At 43.7% G+C, this 20,709-nt stretch overlaps 2 protein-coding genes across 4 annotated transcripts in view; one reads left to right on the top strand and one right to left on the bottom strand.

Annotated features, from left to right (window-relative positions):
* Nucleotides 1-1,119: 1,119 nt before the first annotated feature.
* The window catches only part of LOC138975934 (EF-hand calcium-binding domain-containing protein 5-like), a 42,057-nt gene continuing 22,467 nt past the window's right edge, over nt 1,120-20,709 (bottom strand). For all 3 annotated transcript variants that reach the window (XM_070348702.1, XM_070348701.1, XM_070348700.1), the window contains exons 13-22: nt 15,723-15,851; nt 14,623-14,795; nt 14,118-14,211; nt 13,519-13,653; nt 13,039-13,295; nt 11,982-12,232; nt 11,219-11,445; nt 10,525-10,621; nt 4,561-4,723; nt 1,120-2,281 (exon numbers count right to left, since the gene is read on the bottom strand). In XM_070348702.1, the coding sequence (XP_070204803.1) occupies nt 2,164-2,281; nt 4,561-4,723; nt 10,525-10,621; nt 11,219-11,445; nt 11,982-12,232; nt 13,039-13,295; nt 13,519-13,653; nt 14,118-14,211; nt 14,623-14,795; nt 15,723-15,851 (1,644 nt within the window). In that variant the 3' untranslated portion in view covers nt 1,120-2,163. The remainder of the gene's footprint in view (nt 2,282-4,560; nt 4,724-10,524; nt 10,622-11,218; nt 11,446-11,981; nt 12,233-13,038; nt 13,296-13,518; nt 13,654-14,117; nt 14,212-14,622; nt 14,796-15,722; nt 15,852-20,709) is intronic.
* LOC138975943 (uncharacterized) lies at nt 15,878-19,466 on the top strand. The gene is made up of 2 exons (XM_070348717.1): nt 15,878-16,101; nt 17,776-19,466. The coding sequence occupies exon 2, from the start codon at nt 17,777-17,779 to the stop codon at nt 18,758-18,760; it is 984 nt and encodes a 327-aa protein (XP_070204818.1). The 5' UTR covers nt 15,878-16,101; nt 17,776; the 3' UTR covers nt 18,761-19,466.

Raw genomic sequence — 20,709 nt, forward strand, 5'->3', positions numbered from 1 at the left:
GTGTCTGGTGGTATGTGTGTGTGTAAAATAGGGAGAGTGAGTGTAATTGTATCGGAGAGATCTTGGTGTATGTGTTTGTCAGAGGGAGAGAGAGTGTGTCAGGGAGAGAGCATGCGATTGTTTACACACATATATATATATAAATTATTTTCTCAGTATAACAGGAAAACATGTTGATGAATGACAATAAACCAAAATGAAAACGAACGGTGCACTTAATTGTTTACACATGTGTGCATGTAGAAATGATCGCCTTGCTTGGCAGTTTAAAATCAAACGGCCTTTGTTACACAGTGGTACTTGCAATGAGACCATATAAATATATATACATGTATATATACATGTATATATAGAATGACGATATATAAACTTGGCCAACAAATTATTGCAACAATTTTCGCACGCTAAGAAAAGCATTAAAACAATTAGTTTTAGTTGAACTTTATATGCTCGAAAAGGTAATTATGTCAGCTGTACATATCATTTGTCCGATTGATGGTATCCCGTGACAGCCTGTCAAACAAGGTCACCCCTAAAATCGACCTGACAAAAAACATAGCCCCATATTTTAAAATCTGAAAAAAATCAGAATATGCACAAATCAAACACTTGTGACAACCATTGGAAAGGCTATTCCATTTTCTGTTCAGAATATTTTGTTTTATGCACCTGACTTCTCTAGTCTTTATGTAGCCTTTTGTCAAAGGCGGTAGGTGTCAACCGTTTCAGAGGCCCAAAATGGCACGTTTTGCGGCCATTTTTGAAGGGGTCCTCCACCCAAAGAGCCACCATGTTTTAGAAAAAGAGAAGCATGTAAAGCTAATTGTATATTAACAGCTATTGTGTTTTCAGCGTAGCAATAGGGTCCGATATTTAGACAAGACAAGTATAATGCCACGAGTCGCATTATACTTGTTCGAGTCTAAATATTGGACCCTATTGCTACGCTGAAAATACAATAGCGATTATATAGCTGTTCTGACCTTGATTTGTTGTTCCAAACTTACAAAATGACAGTTTTTGCGTCGATGCGTTGATCTCAGGTTTTGATAGCAGACGCCGTTTCTTATGCGCATTAGTTTTGCGCAGGCGCCACACTGACTTTGGAAAAAAACTCGATTTCACAACACAGCTGTTTTTATTAGTTCATTCGTATACAACAAAAAGAAGTTTGAGTTTTTTTAATTTTGAACAAGACTACTTATGAAGAAGACCAAAACACAACATCAACGGAAAACTAGAAACAACTGAAGAACTAGGATGCAACAAGGGGAGGAGAAGAGAACAGCTAATCCGTACAACGCGAGCAGACGGCAGAGAAGTTTTCAGTTTGGGTGAATGGCATTTATACTTGTCTCGTCATGAAGCGAATTTTTTAACCTCAGTTATAAACGACTACATGAATGTTAGTGCCATGGGTTGTACATCAATACTTCAGAGGGGAAGTGGGGTATTTAGTGTGGAGTTACGAGATAAGAAAAGCCGAATGCGAAAGTTTGTGTTAGTCGGCAACTGAGCTCACACAGGCACACAAAAACGGCTGTTCCGTTTTACTCCCCTGTTTGTACTACATCTTTCGACTTTGGGCATTTTGTGGTGTTTAGGGACAGAAAATAATTGGTTTAGTCCTGTTTCATCGGGAAGTTAGAAGAAAAGGGTATGCTATCGACATTTGTAAAGCTGAAAAACATTCCCGAGAAGAATTTCAAGTTGTCAGTGTATATGCTGTTGTCGATTGAAACACTCATGTGGTACAGATGGGTAAACCGGAACCATGCGTCTTTGTTATTGCCAATATGCTTTTGGATATTGGCAAAAATGGCTGACTTCCGTAGCATTATGCTTTGATGATCGGAAGAGACCATCCAATCACAGCCCCCGAATTCACACACGTGTCCATCAGAATAGCTATAATAATAGCTGCTGGGTTGGGACAGAGTTAATAACATTACTGAACCAAGCAGCGAAAATAGTTGCACCGCATATATCTGCATTATATCTTGATATAAAAAATACTGTTCTGAAAATTCTCAATCTGCACTGAAAGCACCTTATAATGTCTCTTGCCAGATCTAAGATAGTGAACCGATTCATTTACAACCAAAGATGTCATGTGAACGATTGTGTCTTCAAGTTTGTTTTCGGCGATGAAGTAGACTGTGATCAGTCATGGCTTGACACATCAACGTGGTGTTCAATGGGAACATCTTTCCGCAAGTATTCATCTGGGATTGCAACACTGTAACCGTATGGATTGCACACCGAGCGCTTTGCAGGTTCTCTGGAAGTTATGAATGGAAAGTCACCATTGACAACACAGTACTGGACAGTGCGCTTCATTATAAAGTTTAAAAGAAGTGGATGTGATTTTTTTTTTTTTTTGGGGGGGGGGGGGGGGGGTCGTACACCCAAGGAATACAAAGTCAGCAGCATCTTAACATTCAGCAGGAAAAAAATTGTCCAGTGCCCAATTCATCAATGATGCATTAGTTCACCCTTCTCATCAACTCTACTGTAAATGCAAAGGCACAATGCAAAACAAAATGTCTTTAGACTCATTATGTGACTATGATTCAATCAAAAGTATAAAGTTCTAAAAACGCTCTCATTCACTTATGGTTCAAACTTATATACAGTGGTACTTGCAATGTCAGGCTCTTGCAACAAAAGGACACCTATGAGAGGATGCATTCAGTTATTGGGTGGCCGAGTGGTAACGCACTTGCGCCCGGAAGCGAGAGGTTGCGAGTTCGACCCTGGGTCAGGGCGTTAGCAATTTTCTCCCCCCTTTCCTTACCTAGGTGGTGTTCAAGTGCTTAGTCTTTCGGATGAGACGAAAAACCGAGGTCCCTTCGTTGTACACTACATTGGGGTGTGCACGTTAAAGATCCCACAATTGACAAAAGGGTCTTTCCTGGCAAAATTGTATTAGGCATAGATAAAAATGTCCACCAAAATACCCGTGTGACTTGGAATAATAGGCCGTGAAAAGTAGGATATGCGCCGAAATGGCTGCGATCTGCTGGCCGATGTGAATGCGTGATGTATTGTGTAAAAAAAATTCCATCTCACACGGCATAAATAAATCGCATAAAATAAAAAAATAAAAAATAAATAAATCCCTGCGCTTAGAACTGTACCCACGGAATACCCGCGATATAAGCCTCATATTGATTGATTGATTGATTAAATGTCACTTTGTCTACAGTGACAAAATCTGCTGAGGTCTTAAAAGTCTTGAAATGGAGGTTAAGATTACAGACGTAATTAACAGAAAACCTGAAAAAAGGGGTATTAAAATAAAAGGTCTTAACAAAGAGGGTTCCACTATATTACTTTTACCAAAATATACCTGTTAAGAGAGGACACCTTCACACTTTCAAAGTAAGGACACATTTGTCCAGTAAAAAGGTTAGTCCTGGTACCACAGGTACCACTGTACATATGAACGCTCAATCAAAATGGAAACTGTTCATATACACGCATACATACAACCTCAATATACGTGCCAATGATTAGCTTTTGTGCAAGCAAATTGCTTGAACAATTCAATATTCTTTCTTTCTTTATTTGGTGTTTAACGTCGTTTTCAAGAACAATTCAATATAGATATATAGGTATATATACAATTTATAAAATAGATCAAAAATCAAGACACAGAACTGTACACATGCAAGGTGTGGACGACTGAAGAAGCAACACAAAGATTCCAGGCCATGCAAACTGCTCAATCTTCATGCAACACAAAGATTCCAGGCCATGCAAACTGCTCAATCTTCATGCAACACAAAGATTCCAGGCCATGCAAACTGCTCAATCTTCATGCAACACAAAGATTCCAGGCCATGCAAACTGCTCAATCTTCATGCAACACAAAGATTCCAGGCCATGCAAACTGCTCAATCTTCATGCAACACAAAGATTCCAGGCCATGCAAACTGCTCAATCTTCATGCAACACAAAGATTCCAGGCCATGCAAACTGCTCAATCTTCATGCAACACAAAGATTCCAGGCCATGCAAACTGCTCAATCTTCATGCAACACAAAGATTCCAGGCCATGCAAACTGCTCAATCTTCATGCAACACAAAGATTCCAGGCCATGCAAACTGCTCAATCTTCATGCAACACAAAGATTCCAGGCCATGCAAACTGCTCAATCTTCATGCAACACAAAGATTCCAGGCCATGCAAACTGCTCAATCTTCATGCAACACAAAGATTCCAGGCCATGCAAACTGCTCAATCTTCATGCAACACAAAGATTCCAGGCCATGCAAACTGCTCAATCTTCATGCAACACAAAGATTCCAGGCCATGCAAACTGCTCAATCTTCATGCAACACAAAGATTCCAGGCCATGCAAACTGCTCAATCTTCATGCAACACAAAGATTCCAGGCCATGCAAACTGCTCAATCTTCATGCAACACAAAGATTCCAGGCCATGCAAACTGCTCAATCTTCATGCAACACAAAGATTCCAGGCCATGCAAACTGCTCAATCTTCATGCAAAACGGCTCAGTCAGCTCTGCTCAAAACAAGAGACAATTGTTTACTTTTGGGGAACATTGTCAGTGCCCGAAGCGCCCATAGATTCCTCCTCACTGTTTTGACGCATTTTGCGGGTGTGTTCGATGAGGGAAAGACAGACGAAGACCCAGTTGTAGAGGTGTTGTGCGGGCAGAGACCCGTGCTTGGCCACCTCTCCGTGCGGCACATCTGTAACAGCAAGGATACTGTGTATAAAAACACTGAAATCACAGGCAAACTGTACTGGCTTTGATGCCACACACACACAGAAAGACAGACAGACTGACAGACAGTCAGACCGACAGTCACACACGTACGTATGTCCGCATGCAAACACACATACGCAAACACACATATACATACATACATACACTTACACACACATGCACACACGCATACATACACACGTATACACACACAGAGAAAAGATGTGATAAAACACAACATGTGTTTTCAGCTGCACCTTTCCCAATAAACATGCCAGAAGTGGGCCATTGCTGGCGTTTTGATGGCAATGCCTGTTGCCAGAACTACTGCCATCAAAGGCCCACTTATGGCCCAATGCTGGCATATTACCCGTATGCACATTGGCAAATTGATGGGCCATCACTGGCAAGCCAGCACTTTGCCAGCAAAAACCCATCATTTATTTGCTGGCTTTTTGATGGCTTGCCATCATTTTGCCAGCAATTTTCCAGCAAAAACCCATCATTTATTTGATGGCTTTTTGATGGCTTGCCATCATTTTGCCATCATTTTGCCATCATTTTGCCAGCAAAAACCCATCATTTATTTGATGGCTTTTTGATGGCTTGCCATCATTTTGCCAGAATTTTGCCAGCAAAAACCCATCATTTATTTGATGGCTTATTGATGGCTTGCCATCAAAAACCCAGCATTTTGCCAGCATTTCGCCAGCATTTTGCCAGCATTTTGCAGGTTTTTAGTTCCATATAAAAAAAACTTTTTTCCATATATTTTCCGTTAATGGCCCTTTACCTGCTGAAATTACCGGGCCAGTTGTGGCCCGGCAAAATGCCATATTTCTGTCTTTACCATTGCCAGCAAAATGCCAATAAGTTGCAGGAAATATACCAATACCACTGATTCGGATAGAATGACGGCTCTATTCATGTACTCGATCTGCACAGTCTTGTTAGCCCATAGATGGTTGTTAGAAGTCTATAAATATGCTTTGTTTTGTCATTTTTTACTGTGAATGTAATAACAATAACAAAACACAGCACATCAATGGACTTTTCAACCCATGCTGGCGGCAAGACGTGCGCAAATTGCAAATAAAGCAAAGGGCAATGCTGTCAAGCTGTACATTAGCAATATGCATATGCGTAATTATCAAATTCATCAGTAAAATGCAATTGAAATGCTAATCACATTTGTCGTGTAACTTATCTGGCAAGTAAAGGCAGTGGTTTTGACAGAATATCGTCATCAACGCAGTTATAGCGGGCACAACAACAATACAGTAATATATATTAAAAACAAAACAAATGTAAAGCTTCCAAACAGCAACGACTCATTACCGAAACATTACAGAAACGTACGCTTTGTTTTCAGTTGCTCACTGTTTTATTTTATTTGTACAGCGTTCTAAATTTCACACTCGAGACATGATGACCAAAGGCAGGAATGTTTCTTGTTCACTTCCCAGTAAACCTCCGTAGGATTGTCTTGATTCTGTCATTTCTCTGTTCGCATCCGCAACGTTGAGATAACGCTTCTTTTCTTTGTCCTGACGTCGTAGCCTACGGTAAGCCATTGAAACTCTCAAGTCCTCCTGCCGTTCACCTCTTGAAACATGAAAGCAAACGAGTTTTGTTGGTTTTAATTCATTATTCCATATCACACACACACACACACACACACACACACACACACACACACACACACACACACACACACACACACACACAACCAAACAACCAAACAAACGCAAGCATACACGCAGGCATGCAAGCAAACAGCACACGCACGCACGCACGCGCGCGCGCTCACACACACACACGCGCATACACACACGCGCACACACACACACACACACACACACACATACACACACAGAGGCATTCTCACAGAGAGGACGACTTCTTGTAATCTATCATATTTTCTGAACTGACTAAAATGCCAAGCAGAAGTAAGGGGTCAACAGGAATATGTATTTTGATCTAACCTGCGAAGCTTACGTTGTCTCGGACAGCTCTCTTGCATTTCTCTCAGGAACTGAGACCCAGGCGAGCTGCATCTTATCCAGTTGGGCAGTCAGACACTTGCACAAATCTTTGTCCTGGAGTGAATAGACACATACTCAATGTCAACATTCACAAGATGCAATTTGTTTGGTTACAAGTAAGCTTATGGTAATGCCTATGGTGCTTTTCTTTTGACAGAGACAAAACAAACTCAATCACACAAAGAAAGGAAAAAGGCACACACACACACACACACACACACACACACACACACACACACACACACACACACACACACACACCCGCGCGCGCGGGCGCACACACACACACACACACACACAACCGCGCGCGCGGGCGCACACACACACACACACACACACGCACACACACACACACACACACACACACGCGCGTGCGCGCGCAGATTCTTTCTTACAGAGAGGACGACTTCTTAAAGTCTATTATATTTTGCGAACTGACTCAAACGTCCAGCAGAAGAAAGTTGAAAAAAAGACCGACAACGGAGGAAAAGAACAAGAAGACACTAGATCTAACGCCGTTGCGACGACCTGCTCACACAACTGTTTGTGAAACTCACCACGCTTGCTTCTAGCCGGAGGAGATCGGACGCGTACTGAAATCGAAGAAGGTGCTTTGGAAATTCCTTGAAGTTGAATGCAAAACAAATAACCGGACATCTGCAGAACCACCGCGGGCCGGATTTAGTTGACAATGCGTCATCATCACGAGTGACGTCAAGATATTTCGACATTTGTTTGTACATTACGTCACTCCAAGTGAGAAAGTCATACCGCTGTGCTGTCGCAGATCTTCTTGCCAGCAATTATCCAGCATTGGCCCACTGCTGGCGTGCCAGCAAAAACCCACCTATAATTGCCAGCAAATCGCCACCTATGGCCCAATGCTGGCAAACAAGCACTGGGCCACCAATGGCGTGCCAACAGTGGGCCAATTAAGGCATTTTACTGGCCGACAATATTACTGGAATGCCAGAGATGGGCCAGTGATGGCAAGCCATAACTGGGCCTTTGTTGGCAAACCATAATTGGCCCAGTGTTGGTTTTTTTATGGCCAGCTTTACCAAACTTGCCAGCAAAAAGCCAGCAGTGGCCCAGTTCTGGCATGTTTATTGGGTTTGTCACACCCGGGCCAGTGCCCTAACAAAAAAACTGAATTGTTCAGGATTGTGTTAATTTTCCACATCCTTGATAGCTTATCAATTCAAAATCTAACTGAAAACATTTATGACATCTTTTAGGCAGCCAAAAGTTGTGAAAGTCAAGGCAACACCGGAAACAGTCACTTTGAAGCATATTTTCTTCACAAAATCGTTCTGTTGCTAACACTCGAAAAGCCTTAAAAAGTTGCAAAAGTCATGAAAAAGACTTGATCTATTGTATTAGAATCAGTAACATTAATGAACACAGTGTTATCACCTAAAAACAAACATAAAAAGTTCACGAGCTGCCTTCAATGAGCAACTTGGTTTGCAAAACTGAAGACAAAAAGAAGAAAAGAAAGGGGCACGAAACCTACAAAGAGAATTCCCGAAAACACTTGCACACGAAAAATAAAATCTGTTCTACAATAACAGAAGAAGGAAAATGTACTAAAGTTCTTTTTCTACACGCAGAAAAAAAATCTTTGACCACTAAATCCAAACCTGAAGTGGAAAAATATCGCTAATGATGTGAATGATCATGTATATTTCTTAACAACAAACCAAACTTCGTCCATTCAAAACATAAAGAATATTCTAAGAAGCTTATAAGTTCACTCAACAAAAGAAAACTACATTTACCCAACATAGTCAACTACACAAAACCAGTTCTTATGCCTTCTCACTAAGTATTGAATCAACAGCTCACAAATCACTGCTGCCAAAAATTGTTCCTTTCCAAGGTGGAGAAAAAAGAACACAAGAAATCGTTGCCATCCTGGAATGTAGGCGTAACTAACGATTCTTGGCGATTTTGATGTTTTTGTGCTTTAGACTAAGTAAATCCTTCTCCATGAGAAATATTCTCTAAAATACGATGGAAAATACATGATTTAACATTCGTTTATCTTTCTATGTATGCCAGGTACAAATATAAAAAACCCAACTATTTCATAATAAAAATAATCTGTTTAAGGCTGTCTATCTGTTTAAAATGAGTTACGCCAAAATTCCACGACGTCGAAATGTACATATAAAGTTAAAAAGTGAGACAATAAATGAGTGTCATAGACACAGTAGTACTTTCACTCAACAGCAATCAAATGATGGATTAAATATATATCAGAAAGACAAGAGTCAATAGAATAGGTTTCGTGAAAACATGCAGATCTATCATAAACGAGAAGAAAAAGACAGAAAAAAGGCACAGTAGTCAAACTGAGGGGGAAAAAAAGCACTGAGAGGGAGCATGCGTGAGGCAGCTGTGTTCCAGCAAACAAGTGTGTGTGTGTGTGTGTGTGTGTGTGTGTGTGTGTGTGTGTGTGTGTGTGTGTGTGTGTGTGTGTGTGTGTGTGTGTGTGTGTGTGTGTGTGTGTGTGTGTGTGTGTGTGTATATGTGTTTGTGAGTGTGAGTGTGCATGTGTGCGTGCATGCATGCATGCATGCGTGCATGCATGTGTGTCGGCCTGTCCAAAATGACAAATCACGACTAGTACCAATTAAGGAGTATGATCACAAAACATGAGGCTGATGATGAATACAATTGACAAGAAAAAGTCAGTTGAAGTTTTAGAAATTGCATTGAAATTAATAATATTAAAAAAAATGTGTTTCATCACAAAAGGGAAAGCATGCAGAAAATGTTGGTTACAAAACCATGCATTTATATGATAGACAAAAAAAGAAATCTCTCTCCTTCCCAATCATGTCAGGTGACCAATATACACATATATACAATTTCATGCTTATTGTTGTGTTATGTAATAATACCAATAAAATTATGAAGACTAGACCGCCCTGATATGGCCCTTCGTGGTCGGCTGGGCGTTAAGCAAACAAACAAACAAAAATGAAGACTAGGAGACAGAAACTGAAAGCCCACTTACTGACTACACCTACAAAAAGAAGAAAACACTCCTGATTCAAACTACCAATCTAGGTGGACACCAGCATTTTTAAATAAACACCGATGACGTTCCATGTGTATAACTTACTCTTGATCACTGGTTACAGGTAGCATGAGACAAAATAGATTCAACCATTAACAATTATGAAAATGAATTAATTGTGTGTGTGTGTGTGTGTGTGTGTGTGTGTGTGTGTGTGTGTGTGTGTGTGTGTGTGTGTGTGTGTGTGTGTGTGTGTGTGTGTGTGTGTGTGCGTGTGCAAAGACAGAGAGATATTACACATGAAACTCAGACAACAGTATTGTTCAAAGCTGGGAACAGATTATCCCCCCTGATGCACAAACTTAAACCATGTCTGGTTTTCAGCAATCATTCATATGTCTTGAAATTTCAGAGAGGTTTTATTTCTGACACCAACATGAGTTAAAAGAAAAACAATCAACTGTCCTTTAGAAATATCTTTTTATGACAGTTTCAGAGCCGTGTTAGGTAAATTGTCTCCCTTGATGCACAAACACACATGCATAATTTCTCATGACATTAAATGCTCAGACTTGATTGCTGTCTGATAGTTAAGACATAAACACATCAGTCTTTGGAATAAACAACTATACGCATGAAATGGCATTAGCTTTTCAAACACCAAAGGAATCCACATGAAGAAAAGTATCAGAAACAAGAGAGTTGTCCCACCTTTCAAGTAATCTTCAATGATGGAGGGGGAGATGAGATCATCCAAGGCAGTGGGATCATAGGTTTGTATCTTCTGACTCAGATCATTGTTGATGTACTGCAAACAATCATTTACATATCAAATTAGTGTGTCCAAAACTCAACAGCAAGTGCATGCCCTCTTTTGTGCAAAAACAACCAAGACAACGAGAAGTGAACTGAACTCAGAACTGAACTTTATTTTACAAGGAGTAGAATACAAGTGATAAAAAGAAAGAAAAAAAATAAGAAACAAGTCATGAAGAAGACAAACAAGAACATACTGTTATAAAGGACGACTGATTCACAATCAGACAATGAGGCCTAAAAAAATATAAAATGTTTCTTTCTAATAACAAGGCCAAAAACGTGAGGGTCAGTAGGTCGATCAGTAACCTTTTTTTTTTGTTTGGAGGGGGGTGGGGGGGTATTTTTGGTTGATTAAAATCTTTTTAGTGCACGGGCCCTGGATGTTGTAGAAGAGTTAAAGCTTTCCTGTAAAATCCTGCAAAGTCTGCAAAAACGAGTATTGTCATTTTCATTATTTATTCTTTTTTGTAAGGGTCGACAACAAAAGTTCTAGGGTCAAAAGGAAAAAAATGGTCGGCCAGGGAACTGAAAACAATGACTTTTGTTCATCACATCCACAAACCCACGGTCAGCACAATGAACTCACGGTCTTGACACTGCTCCAGTCGTCAAACTCTCCTTCCCGGGCCTGGTCCTGATAGAAGATGGCCAGGGTGGCCCTGAGGATGTGCAGCACGATCTCGGGCGGGTTGTTGTAGGCCTTCAGCTCAGCGTAGGCCTTGGAGTCCAGCTTGGCCACGTTCTCCCTCAGCTCCATCAGCATCAGGCGGTCAAACATGATCTCCATGCGCGTATCGTCGTCCTTCTCAGCATCTGTGGAGAGTTGTTTTGTTAAATCAGGGTAGAGTAGAACCCCCCCCCCCCCCCCTTTTAAGTCCTACAAAAAATCTGAGAAAATCCAAGTGTGCAGAAATCGACAGATAACCGCGACCTTGTGGCATACAGCTGTGGCCTTACTGAGCATATCACAATAATCTTGTACCATACTTGTCGCAGTAATCTACAGCTTGCTGTGACCTTGCTGCGTGCAGTTGTGACATTACCACGCACGTCACAGCAATCTACAGCTAACGGTAGGTTGCGGCATTCAGGCGTGGCCTTACCACGCATTACCTATGGCTAGATAAAACGTTTCAGCATATAGCTGTGACCTTGCTGCGCATGTTGCAGTAATCTACAGCTACCTTGCGACATACAGCTGTAATCTTGCCACATACGTTACTGTCATCTACAGGTAACCGCAACCTTGCTGCGTACAGAGCTGTAACCTTGCTGCGTACGTTGCAGAAATCTACAGCTAGCCACAACAGCATACAGCTGTGATCTTGCCACAAGAATTATTGACTCACCCAGAACTTGCAGCTTCTCCTCTCCAGCGAACTCCCGGGTGATTTCCTTGTGTGCCTGCTGCAGGAGTCGCAGCATGCGTTGGATCTCCTTGTTCTCGTGAGGCGGCAGTTTCTTCAACGCACCTGTGCTGATGTCAACCACAGCGATGGCCTTGCCCTCGTCGTTACGTAGCGGGAATGCCAGCTGACGGTTGCCGTAGGCGTCGGCTGTAACCGTCTCCGAGTTGTCCACACTCTTGAAGAGGTAGTCCCTGGGGTGGTCAAAAACAAAACAGAAACACGTTGTCAATGTACATAGATTACCCATAACAGAAACACGTTGTCAATGTACATAGATTACCCATAACAGCAACACGTTGTCAATGTACATAGATTACCCATAACAGCAACATCTGCAGCCGCGAAAATCCTGCACAGATAAGAGTGCAAACTTCGCAGAGTCAGTTATGGCTTGTCCGTTCACTGAGCAATAAGTGTTAACAGCATGATCCATAAAGCAACAGGATCACAACAAAAACTCTGGTTGCTTATACAGTTTTCACAACAACAGTTACTGCATGAATAAGTCAGTTTTAAAACATAGCTTTTGCTAAATACAACAAAATTATCCTGCTGGAAAAAACCCATACAATCACACCCTGGATCAAAGGGAGGGAGAAGGGGGCAGGTAGGGGCAGGAGGTCCACTGTACAACAAATAACAGGGAGGGGGGAGAGGGCATGGGAGGAGGAGGGAGGGGGGGGGCGGCACTGTACAACAAAACACAGGCAGGGGGGAGAGGGTGAGGGGGGGGAGGGAGGGAGGAGAGAGGGAGGAGGTCTACTGTACAACAAAAAACAGAGGGGGGAGAGGGCAGAGGAGGAGGGAGAGGGGGGGGGGCGGCACTGTACAACAAAACACAGGCAGGGGGAGAGGGTGAGGGGGGGGGGGAGGGAGGAGAGAGGGAGGAGGTCTACTGTACAACAAAAAACAGAGGGGGGACAGGGCAGAGGAGGAGGGAGGGCTGGGTGGCAGCACTGTACAAGAAAACACAGAAAGCGGCGCACACTGCCCCCACCTGAAGAGGTTGTCCTTCCTCTCCAGCCTGACGGGGGGGTCCTTGGCGTGGATGGGGAATCCCTTGTTGTCGGTGGTCATCATGCGCCGCAGCACAAAGTCCGGTCCCTGCTTGGCCGGCTCCACCATGTACACCATGATCTCCGACACGTGGGGCGAGCGCCGCTTGATCCACGAGATGGCCGACTCTGTGATGCGCAGCAGCTTGCGTCGCATGTCCACCAGGTGGTAGGCCGTGGAGAACATCTGGGCCACACCCTGGGTAATGGGAGACAACGAGTGGTTGTTATTTTAAAGGCCCTTATTAATCGAGCACAAAGTAGACTTCAGGAATTTTTTTTAAAAAGAAATACGGTGGCAAAGCTTCATGCCGTGAGCTTTGGAAGTAGTCAGCTTCACCCAATTAATATCAGGCTTCAGAAAGTGTAATGCCAAGGCTAGTTATTTCAAAACATCGTCCATTAACAGCGCAGGTACTTACCTGGAAGTAGAGGATCTCATGCGTGATGAAGATGGCCTTGCTGTGTGGATCCGCCAGAGTGTCCACACCCATCACTCCAAACACACGACGCTTGCGATCCTTCAGCGGCACCACAATGAAAGAGCCCTCTCTCTCCTAAAATAAAAGCACATCAGAAAATATACTTCCTGTAAGAACTGCAATAAAATTCTGATCAAGTCGTAGGCTTGTTGTTGTTGTTTTCACTTTACGACAATGTAAATCTCATGAACATGTAAAACAAGAATAAAACATTGTTTAAACCAAGTGAAAATTAAACTTTAAATTGTTTTCACAATTACTAGTGAAGTCGGCAAATGCGCTGTCACATGGCACATAGACACTGAGCCCAAAAAGTTAAGGATATTTTTTCAGTGGTATACCCCACATGTTAAACAGCAGTTTTTGGGTAAGAAATTAACGTGTATTTTAAGATCTGTCTTTCTTCTGCTCAAAAATGCCTTTCAGGAATCTGAGCAATATTTGGGCATGACGTCACATGTTCGTGACCATGCCTACCCTCAAATATGGCGTTTTTTGACAGCATGATTCACCATCAACACAAATAGAGCTTCACTTACATCAGGAAAGCGATCAGTATTCCAAAAGTGAATGTTTCCATGAGAGTTGACTCTTGGAACATGGATGGGCTTGCCCTGTTCTACAGCTGCAAAACTGCACACACACCACACACAAAGTAGTCCCCAATCCTCCAAATAAATACTACATAAATAAAAGATGAATATGAAAGAGAATGAATTGGGCAGTGCAAAACACAGATTTCGAAAAGGGTCTTGGAAATAAACATTTCGGTTTGTGCAAGGACCTTCATTAAAACTGGTTTTGTTCAGACCAGAGTTGAACAAATTCAGAGTTACATAAGAAAGTTTTGAACGTAACGTTTTGTTGTGTCAGTAATTAAACGTTCCAACAACATACCTTTTTTGGGTTTTTTTATAAGAAAGTTAGAACGATAAAAAGAATATAGAGAGACTAACAGAAAGACATAGTGACAGACAGAGAGAGAAACAGACAGACAGAGAGACAGACAGACGAACAGAGAGACAGGCGAACAAACCAACAAACCTGATTCCATTCATGTCCTTGTAGAGAGCCTTGTTGAGGACATACTCGGCATCCTCTGGTGTGCATGCAGTGTAGCGCAGCAAGATGTCACCGCGGTGAGGCGCCTTGACGTTACGCTCCATCAGAGCAATGTTGGCGCTGATCCGCTTCTCTCCTCCGTGGGCCTCCGCATCCTGCATTTGTACCAATATCATCATCATCATCATCATCATCAATCATCAATCATCATCATCAATCAATCAATCAATCAATCAATCAATCAATCAATCAATCAATCATCATCATCATCATCATCATCATCATCATCATCATCATCATCATTTCATACACTCTCAACTGGTGGCACTCTGACTTCCATCAGTGAAACATGGTGGTTTTTTTCTTCCAACTGGATTTTCAATCATGACAGGAAAGTATAAAGATGAACTCCCATTTTAAGACCTCTAAACATCTGAGAAATTCAGGTCTTAAAAAGGAGGTTATGAACAGAATATCTGAAAAAAAACAGGGTCTTAAAATGGAGGGAGTCTTAAATTGTGTGTGTGTGTGTGGGGGGGGGGGGTCTTAAAAGGGGGATTCCACTAAACCACTGAGTTATAATTCATCTCTTTTTCAGATTTGTCTAAAAAAATCTCCTCTCATTTATTTCTCATACTCTCTGTCCTCAGTTTCACAGTTGAATGAATGAAAATAACTTGTGAACTGTTACTTTGTCCGAATAGATTTTTTTAATAATAATTGTTTTCGTTGAAACGAACAACGAAAAGTACAGATCATGGTATACTTTTAGAAAACCTCACGACTTATCCGTTTCCTGCTTCTTATCTTTGTATCTATCAAAAACAAGAAAGGTATGTTGTTGGAACGTTTAATTATTGACAAAACAAAACGTTACGTTCACAGATATATTGACCCAGCGGTCTTTGAAGTGCACAGACAAACACTAATTAGACAAAACTTATCTTGACAAAATGTTCAGCCACTTGCACGAAAGACACAAGCGAATGAGGCCAATTTTGAAAAGTTGGCAGTCTATTTTTTTTTGGATTCTTGTATCTATCTTTGTGGTGATGGTGTCACAAAACACAGCAACATCCTACCCGATAGAGGGACTGGAAGACAGTCTTGTAGATGGGGTCGAGGCTGACTCCGCTGGTCTCTGCGGCTGTCATAATGTTCTGCAGCCACTTCTTCCTGGCCTCGCCTCTCACTCTCTCGGCGTACGATCTCTGGAAAAAAGGGAGTCATGAGTTAACAAAAATGATATTTTTGGGTGTGAAGAGAAGCGAGATTGTGGTGTATAGACGGTGCCAGAGCACAGGTCATATGCATAACTAATGAGCGGAATGCCGTCTTCCCATTGGCCAGCCGGCCCAAGATCAGTCTCTCTGCCATTTCTGCATCTGCGGTAGCCAGTGCCAGACGTCCCAAACAACTGTGCGAAAATTTTCAACGTTTCAAGGATTTTGGAAAGAGAAGGTACACGTACTTTTACCTTGTTTTGTTTTGTTTTGTTGCTTGATTGTCGAGAGGGGCGATTGAGATCGAAACAGCGGTAATAGGCTCGAGTGGGGCCAATTAGTTGTCTGCAAGGAAAGTTTGGAGTTTGGGAAACTGGGAGACAGCGTGGCACCGTAGGCAGAAACACGTGGTTTCACGTTTGCCGGGAGTGACACTCGAAGGAACGAGGGTGATAGCTAGGTAGACGGTGATGGTACAATTAGCTGACAGCCGTCAGTAAAAGTGTTCAGGGAGAAAAGAAGACAGTATCATCTTCTCCTGGCATTAAAATTGGTCCGAGCAGTGGCAACGCGAATCGCTCGGTCACGTGACTAGTTTCTTTGTGAAGAAAGACGGCGGGAGCGAAAATGTTTACAAGTTGTGCGGTGGTCGGGCACTCTTTCACGTGGAGGTTTCAGCGATTTGTGAACACAGATGAGGGGGTGCGGCCAGATTTAGGTTTTGATGGTTTTGAGCAGATATTCGATGGGAGAGGGGGCCGAAAAATAAGCGACGTTGAATCAATGCTAGAACAGAACAGGGCCATTTTCACCCGGAAAAAATGGGGAGTGATAGTGCTAATGGTGGGGGACAATAATATTGTTCCCGGAACGACACCGAATAAAGTGTTTCGTGAGCTGTGGCATCTGTGTGTGAGGGTGCAAACATTGGCAAACTCAGTAGTGGTGGTGTCAGGGATGACACAGAGATACAGTGGCTGGGGGGGTTTCAATGACATAGCCAGGGAGGTGAATAGGCTTCTTCATCAACAGCTGAAAACGGCACACAGGATAGTGGGTTTGTTCCCCCACTACGTGGCTTTCCCTCCAGCAGAGAAGTTTGCTCAGTATCAGAAACATTTTTTAGCAGATGGGATTCATCTGTCAGGGTCGGGGCACATGCTACTGTACAGAGCACTGAGAAAAGTTCTGTTGGACAGTCGGCATATAGACCAATGAGGTAAGAAGGTGTTGTGGTTGTTCAGCGGGTGAGAGGGAAGTGGGGGCTAATAGTGATAGCCGGTATCCTCTCGTGCTGATGGCAGAACCACAATAGGGGTAGATGCAGCACGGACGGGGTACCAAGGTTTATTCCCAGACTGAAGTGGTTGGGTTCTACCGAAGACGCCAGACGCAGAGCTTTGATGCCGGGAGTGGAATAGGATGGGGTATCCTTTCCAGCTTTTGGAGTGACGTCATTGTTGGTTCTGGTTTGGTAGAACCGGTTGTGACTTCATGGGGAATGTGTATTGGTACAGCCCGTGCTGCATGATCAGATTGACAGTGTTTTCTTAGGTGTACTCTCGTGCTGAGGGCAGAACCACAATAGGAGTGTAGATGCAGCACGAACGGGGTACCAAGGTTTATTCCCAGACTGAAGTGGTTGGGTTCTACCGAAGACGCCAGACGCAGAGCTTTGATGCCGGGAGTGGAATAGGAGGGAATATCCTTTCCAGCTTCTGGAGTGACGTCATTGTTGGTTCTGGTTTGGTAGAACCGGTTGTGACTTCATGGGGAATGTTTTATTGGTACAGCCCGTGCTGCATATATATAAAAAAAAAAAAAAAAAAAAAAAAAAAAAAAAAAAAAAAAAAAAAAAAAAAAAAAAAAAAAAATAGGCCCCTGATGCTTAGTGGCCTTTGAAATGTTTCAGGATGTCGAAGCGTCCAACCAAGCGACCGGGGCGTCCCTCAAAGCAGCCCCCGAAGAGGTTTCGAGACGAGGAGGCTGAAGGAGAGGACGAAATGGGCGTGAAGGAGTCGCTAACCCAGCTCCTTGCTGAGCAGAAGGCCCTGAGGAAGGAGATTGCGGAGATTCGGGCCGCCAAGACGCCGGCGCCTGAGGCATCGCCCGCAGGATCGACCACCTCTACGGGTGGAAAATCCAACTCAGGCATGGCTGGGCACTCTGGACACTCCGGTGAGCAATCTAACACTAGCGGTACACAGGCGTGGGCAACCGGCAACCAGAAAATGTTGCCCATTGACCTACACGTGCCAAAGACAATAAAGGAAAAGATCTGGAGCGGTGTGGCGGTTAGGTTCGCAATACTCCTGCCCGCGGACCCGAAGGAAATGCTGGAGGAGGACTCGGATGAGGACGATGAAGACAAAAAGAAGAAGAAGAAGAAGAAAGAAAAGAAACTGTTAACCTTCACAGAGTGGGTGAAGGCCTGGAACATTTATACCACTATACTACAGGACAGAGCGAAAGAGGTGCACAGGGGCCTGGGTGCCCACTTTGCTCGGGTGTGTACCCTGCATGAGCTGCAGGGCAATTGGCGGGACTATGACTACCGCTACCGGCTCGCAATTGCTGCAGGAGAAAGGGCATGGGGGGACAGCGACGCGGACCTGTTCGCCACCACCCGCTTAGAGCCTGCCACCCAGACCCATGACGGGGGAAAGAAGAAGCCGCAGGGTGGCGCAGGGGGGAAGACTGGAAGTGGAAACCCAGCCAAAGTGGGGGGCTTCTGCTTCCAGTTCAATGAACAGGGATCTTGCAGCCGCCCCAATTGTGGCTTCAAGCACTTTTGCTCGCAGTGTGGGGGGCAACACGCAATCCGAAAATGCAGCGCCAAAGGGCACCCCTTTCGAGCGGGACGGGGGGGAAAAGAAGCAGGAGAAGGAAAGAAATGAAGACTGGGGCACGGGGGCCACGCCAGTGAAGGCGGACAAGCTGGAAAAGTGGCTGGAAGGGTACGATCCACAGAAGAAGCGGGCTTTAATACAGGGATTCAGAGAGGGTTTCCGGGTAGGGTTCACAGGAGCCCCAAATAGTGTAGTTCAGAAGAACCTGAAGTCAGCAGAAGAAATGCCAGAAGTAGTAGAAGCGCACATAAAGAAGGAAATAGAAGAGGGGAGGTTAGTAGGTCCCTTTAGGCATATTCCTTTTACTCAGTTCCAATGTTCTCCAATCGGCTTGGTAGAGAAAAAGACGAAAGGAAAGTATAGGATGATACATCATCTATCTCACCCGAAGGGGGCATCCATAAATGATTTCATAGAGGAAGACATGGCCACAGTGTCATATGCCAATGTGCAAGATGCAGTACAGTTAGTGCAGACAGTAGGAAATACAGCATTTATGGCAAAAACTGATGTGGAGAAAGCTTTTAGGTTGTTGCCTATTCACCCTAGTGACCAAAACCTCTTCGTACTGAGCTGGCAAGGAAGTTTTTATGTTGATCTTTCGCTTCAGATGGGTTGTTCTTCGTCTTGTCACTTGTTCGAAGAACTAGGCACGGCTTTGGAGTGGATTGCTGTTCAGAAGTTAGGGATACCATTAGTGCACTACCTGGATGATTTTTTCCTTGCGGCAGTATCGAAGCAGCTAGGCAAAGAATACCTAGACAAATTTCTGGGTTTGTGTGAGGAAATAGGAGTTCCCATGGCACCTGATAAGACGGAGGGCCCAGAGACGAGGTTGACATTCCTGGGAATAGAGATAGACACAATCGAAAGAGAAATTCGGCTGCCGGTGGAAAAACTCACGAAGTGTGCCCAAGAAATACAGAACCTACTACAAAAGAAGAAAGCAACAGTGAAGGAAATTCAGTCGGTCATAGGGTTGCTGAACTTTGCTTGCCAGGCAGTGGTGCCAGGGAGGGCGTTCTTGAGGAGATTGATCGACTTGATTAGAGGCATACGCTCTCAGCTATTCTTCGTGAGGCTGAACCAAGGGGTGAAAGAGGATTTGAAGACTTGGCTAACTTTTCTGCAGTCATTTAACGGGAAGTGCTTTTTTCTCATGAACAAGGAAGTATCCTCAGAAGAGCTGGATTTAGTGACGGATGCATCCGGGGCAGTGGGATACGGGGCTTTGTTCGGTAGGCAGTGGTTTCAGGGTAGGTGGTCCGACTGGTGGCGACTCCAAAATATCACCCTACTGGAATTGTATCCTATCGTTTTGGCTCTGGAGACATGGGCGCTGGCCTTTCAGAACAAATACTTAGTCATTCATACAGATAATTTAGATTTAGTATCCGTAATTACTAAGCAGACATCAAAAGAACCCCTGGTGATGATTCTGGTGAGACAATTGGTCTTGTGCTGTTTACGGAACAATATTGTTGTCCGCAACGGGGCCGTTGTTCCGAGCTATGTCGGGGGCACCCATAACGGCCAGGGAATTCAACGAGCAACTACAGTTGGTTTTCCAATTTTGTGGCCTGCCCAAACAGAACTTCAAATCGCATAGCTTTAGGATTGGGGGTGCCTCCCACATGGCTCGGAACGGGGCATCGGACGCTCAAATCCGTCAGGCGGGCAGATGGTCTTCTAACGCTTTCTTGTCTTACATCAGGGTGCACAACTGGTAGATCAGGTAAAACGTAGGGCTTCTCTCTGTGTGCAGTGCAACAGAAAGGGGGAGGTCAGGCACATGTCTGCGTGCAGTGCAGCAGAACATTAACATGGGATCACAGGTGTGCAGTGCAGCCTGGGATTATAAGAAAGTGTGCAGTGCAACTTTCCGAGAAAGGTCGATTTTGCTTGGTGGCGGTACCTGATGTGAGTCATCAGGTGGTGGCGCGTACCGCCGGATTGGTGGTGAATGACAGACATTATGTATTTAATCGATGTGCTTT

Source organism: Littorina saxatilis, linkage group LG9, assembly GCF_037325665.1.
Source record: "Littorina saxatilis isolate snail1 linkage group LG9, US_GU_Lsax_2.0, whole genome shotgun sequence".
NCBI lineage: Eukaryota > Metazoa > Mollusca > Gastropoda > Littorinimorpha > Littorinidae > Littorina > Littorina saxatilis.

Excerpts from the sequence above, each read along its gene's own strand:
- LOC138975943 (XM_070348717.1), top strand. The coding sequence starts at position 17,777 with ATGTCGAAGCGTCCAACCAAGCGACCGGGGCGTCCCTCAAAGCAGCCC.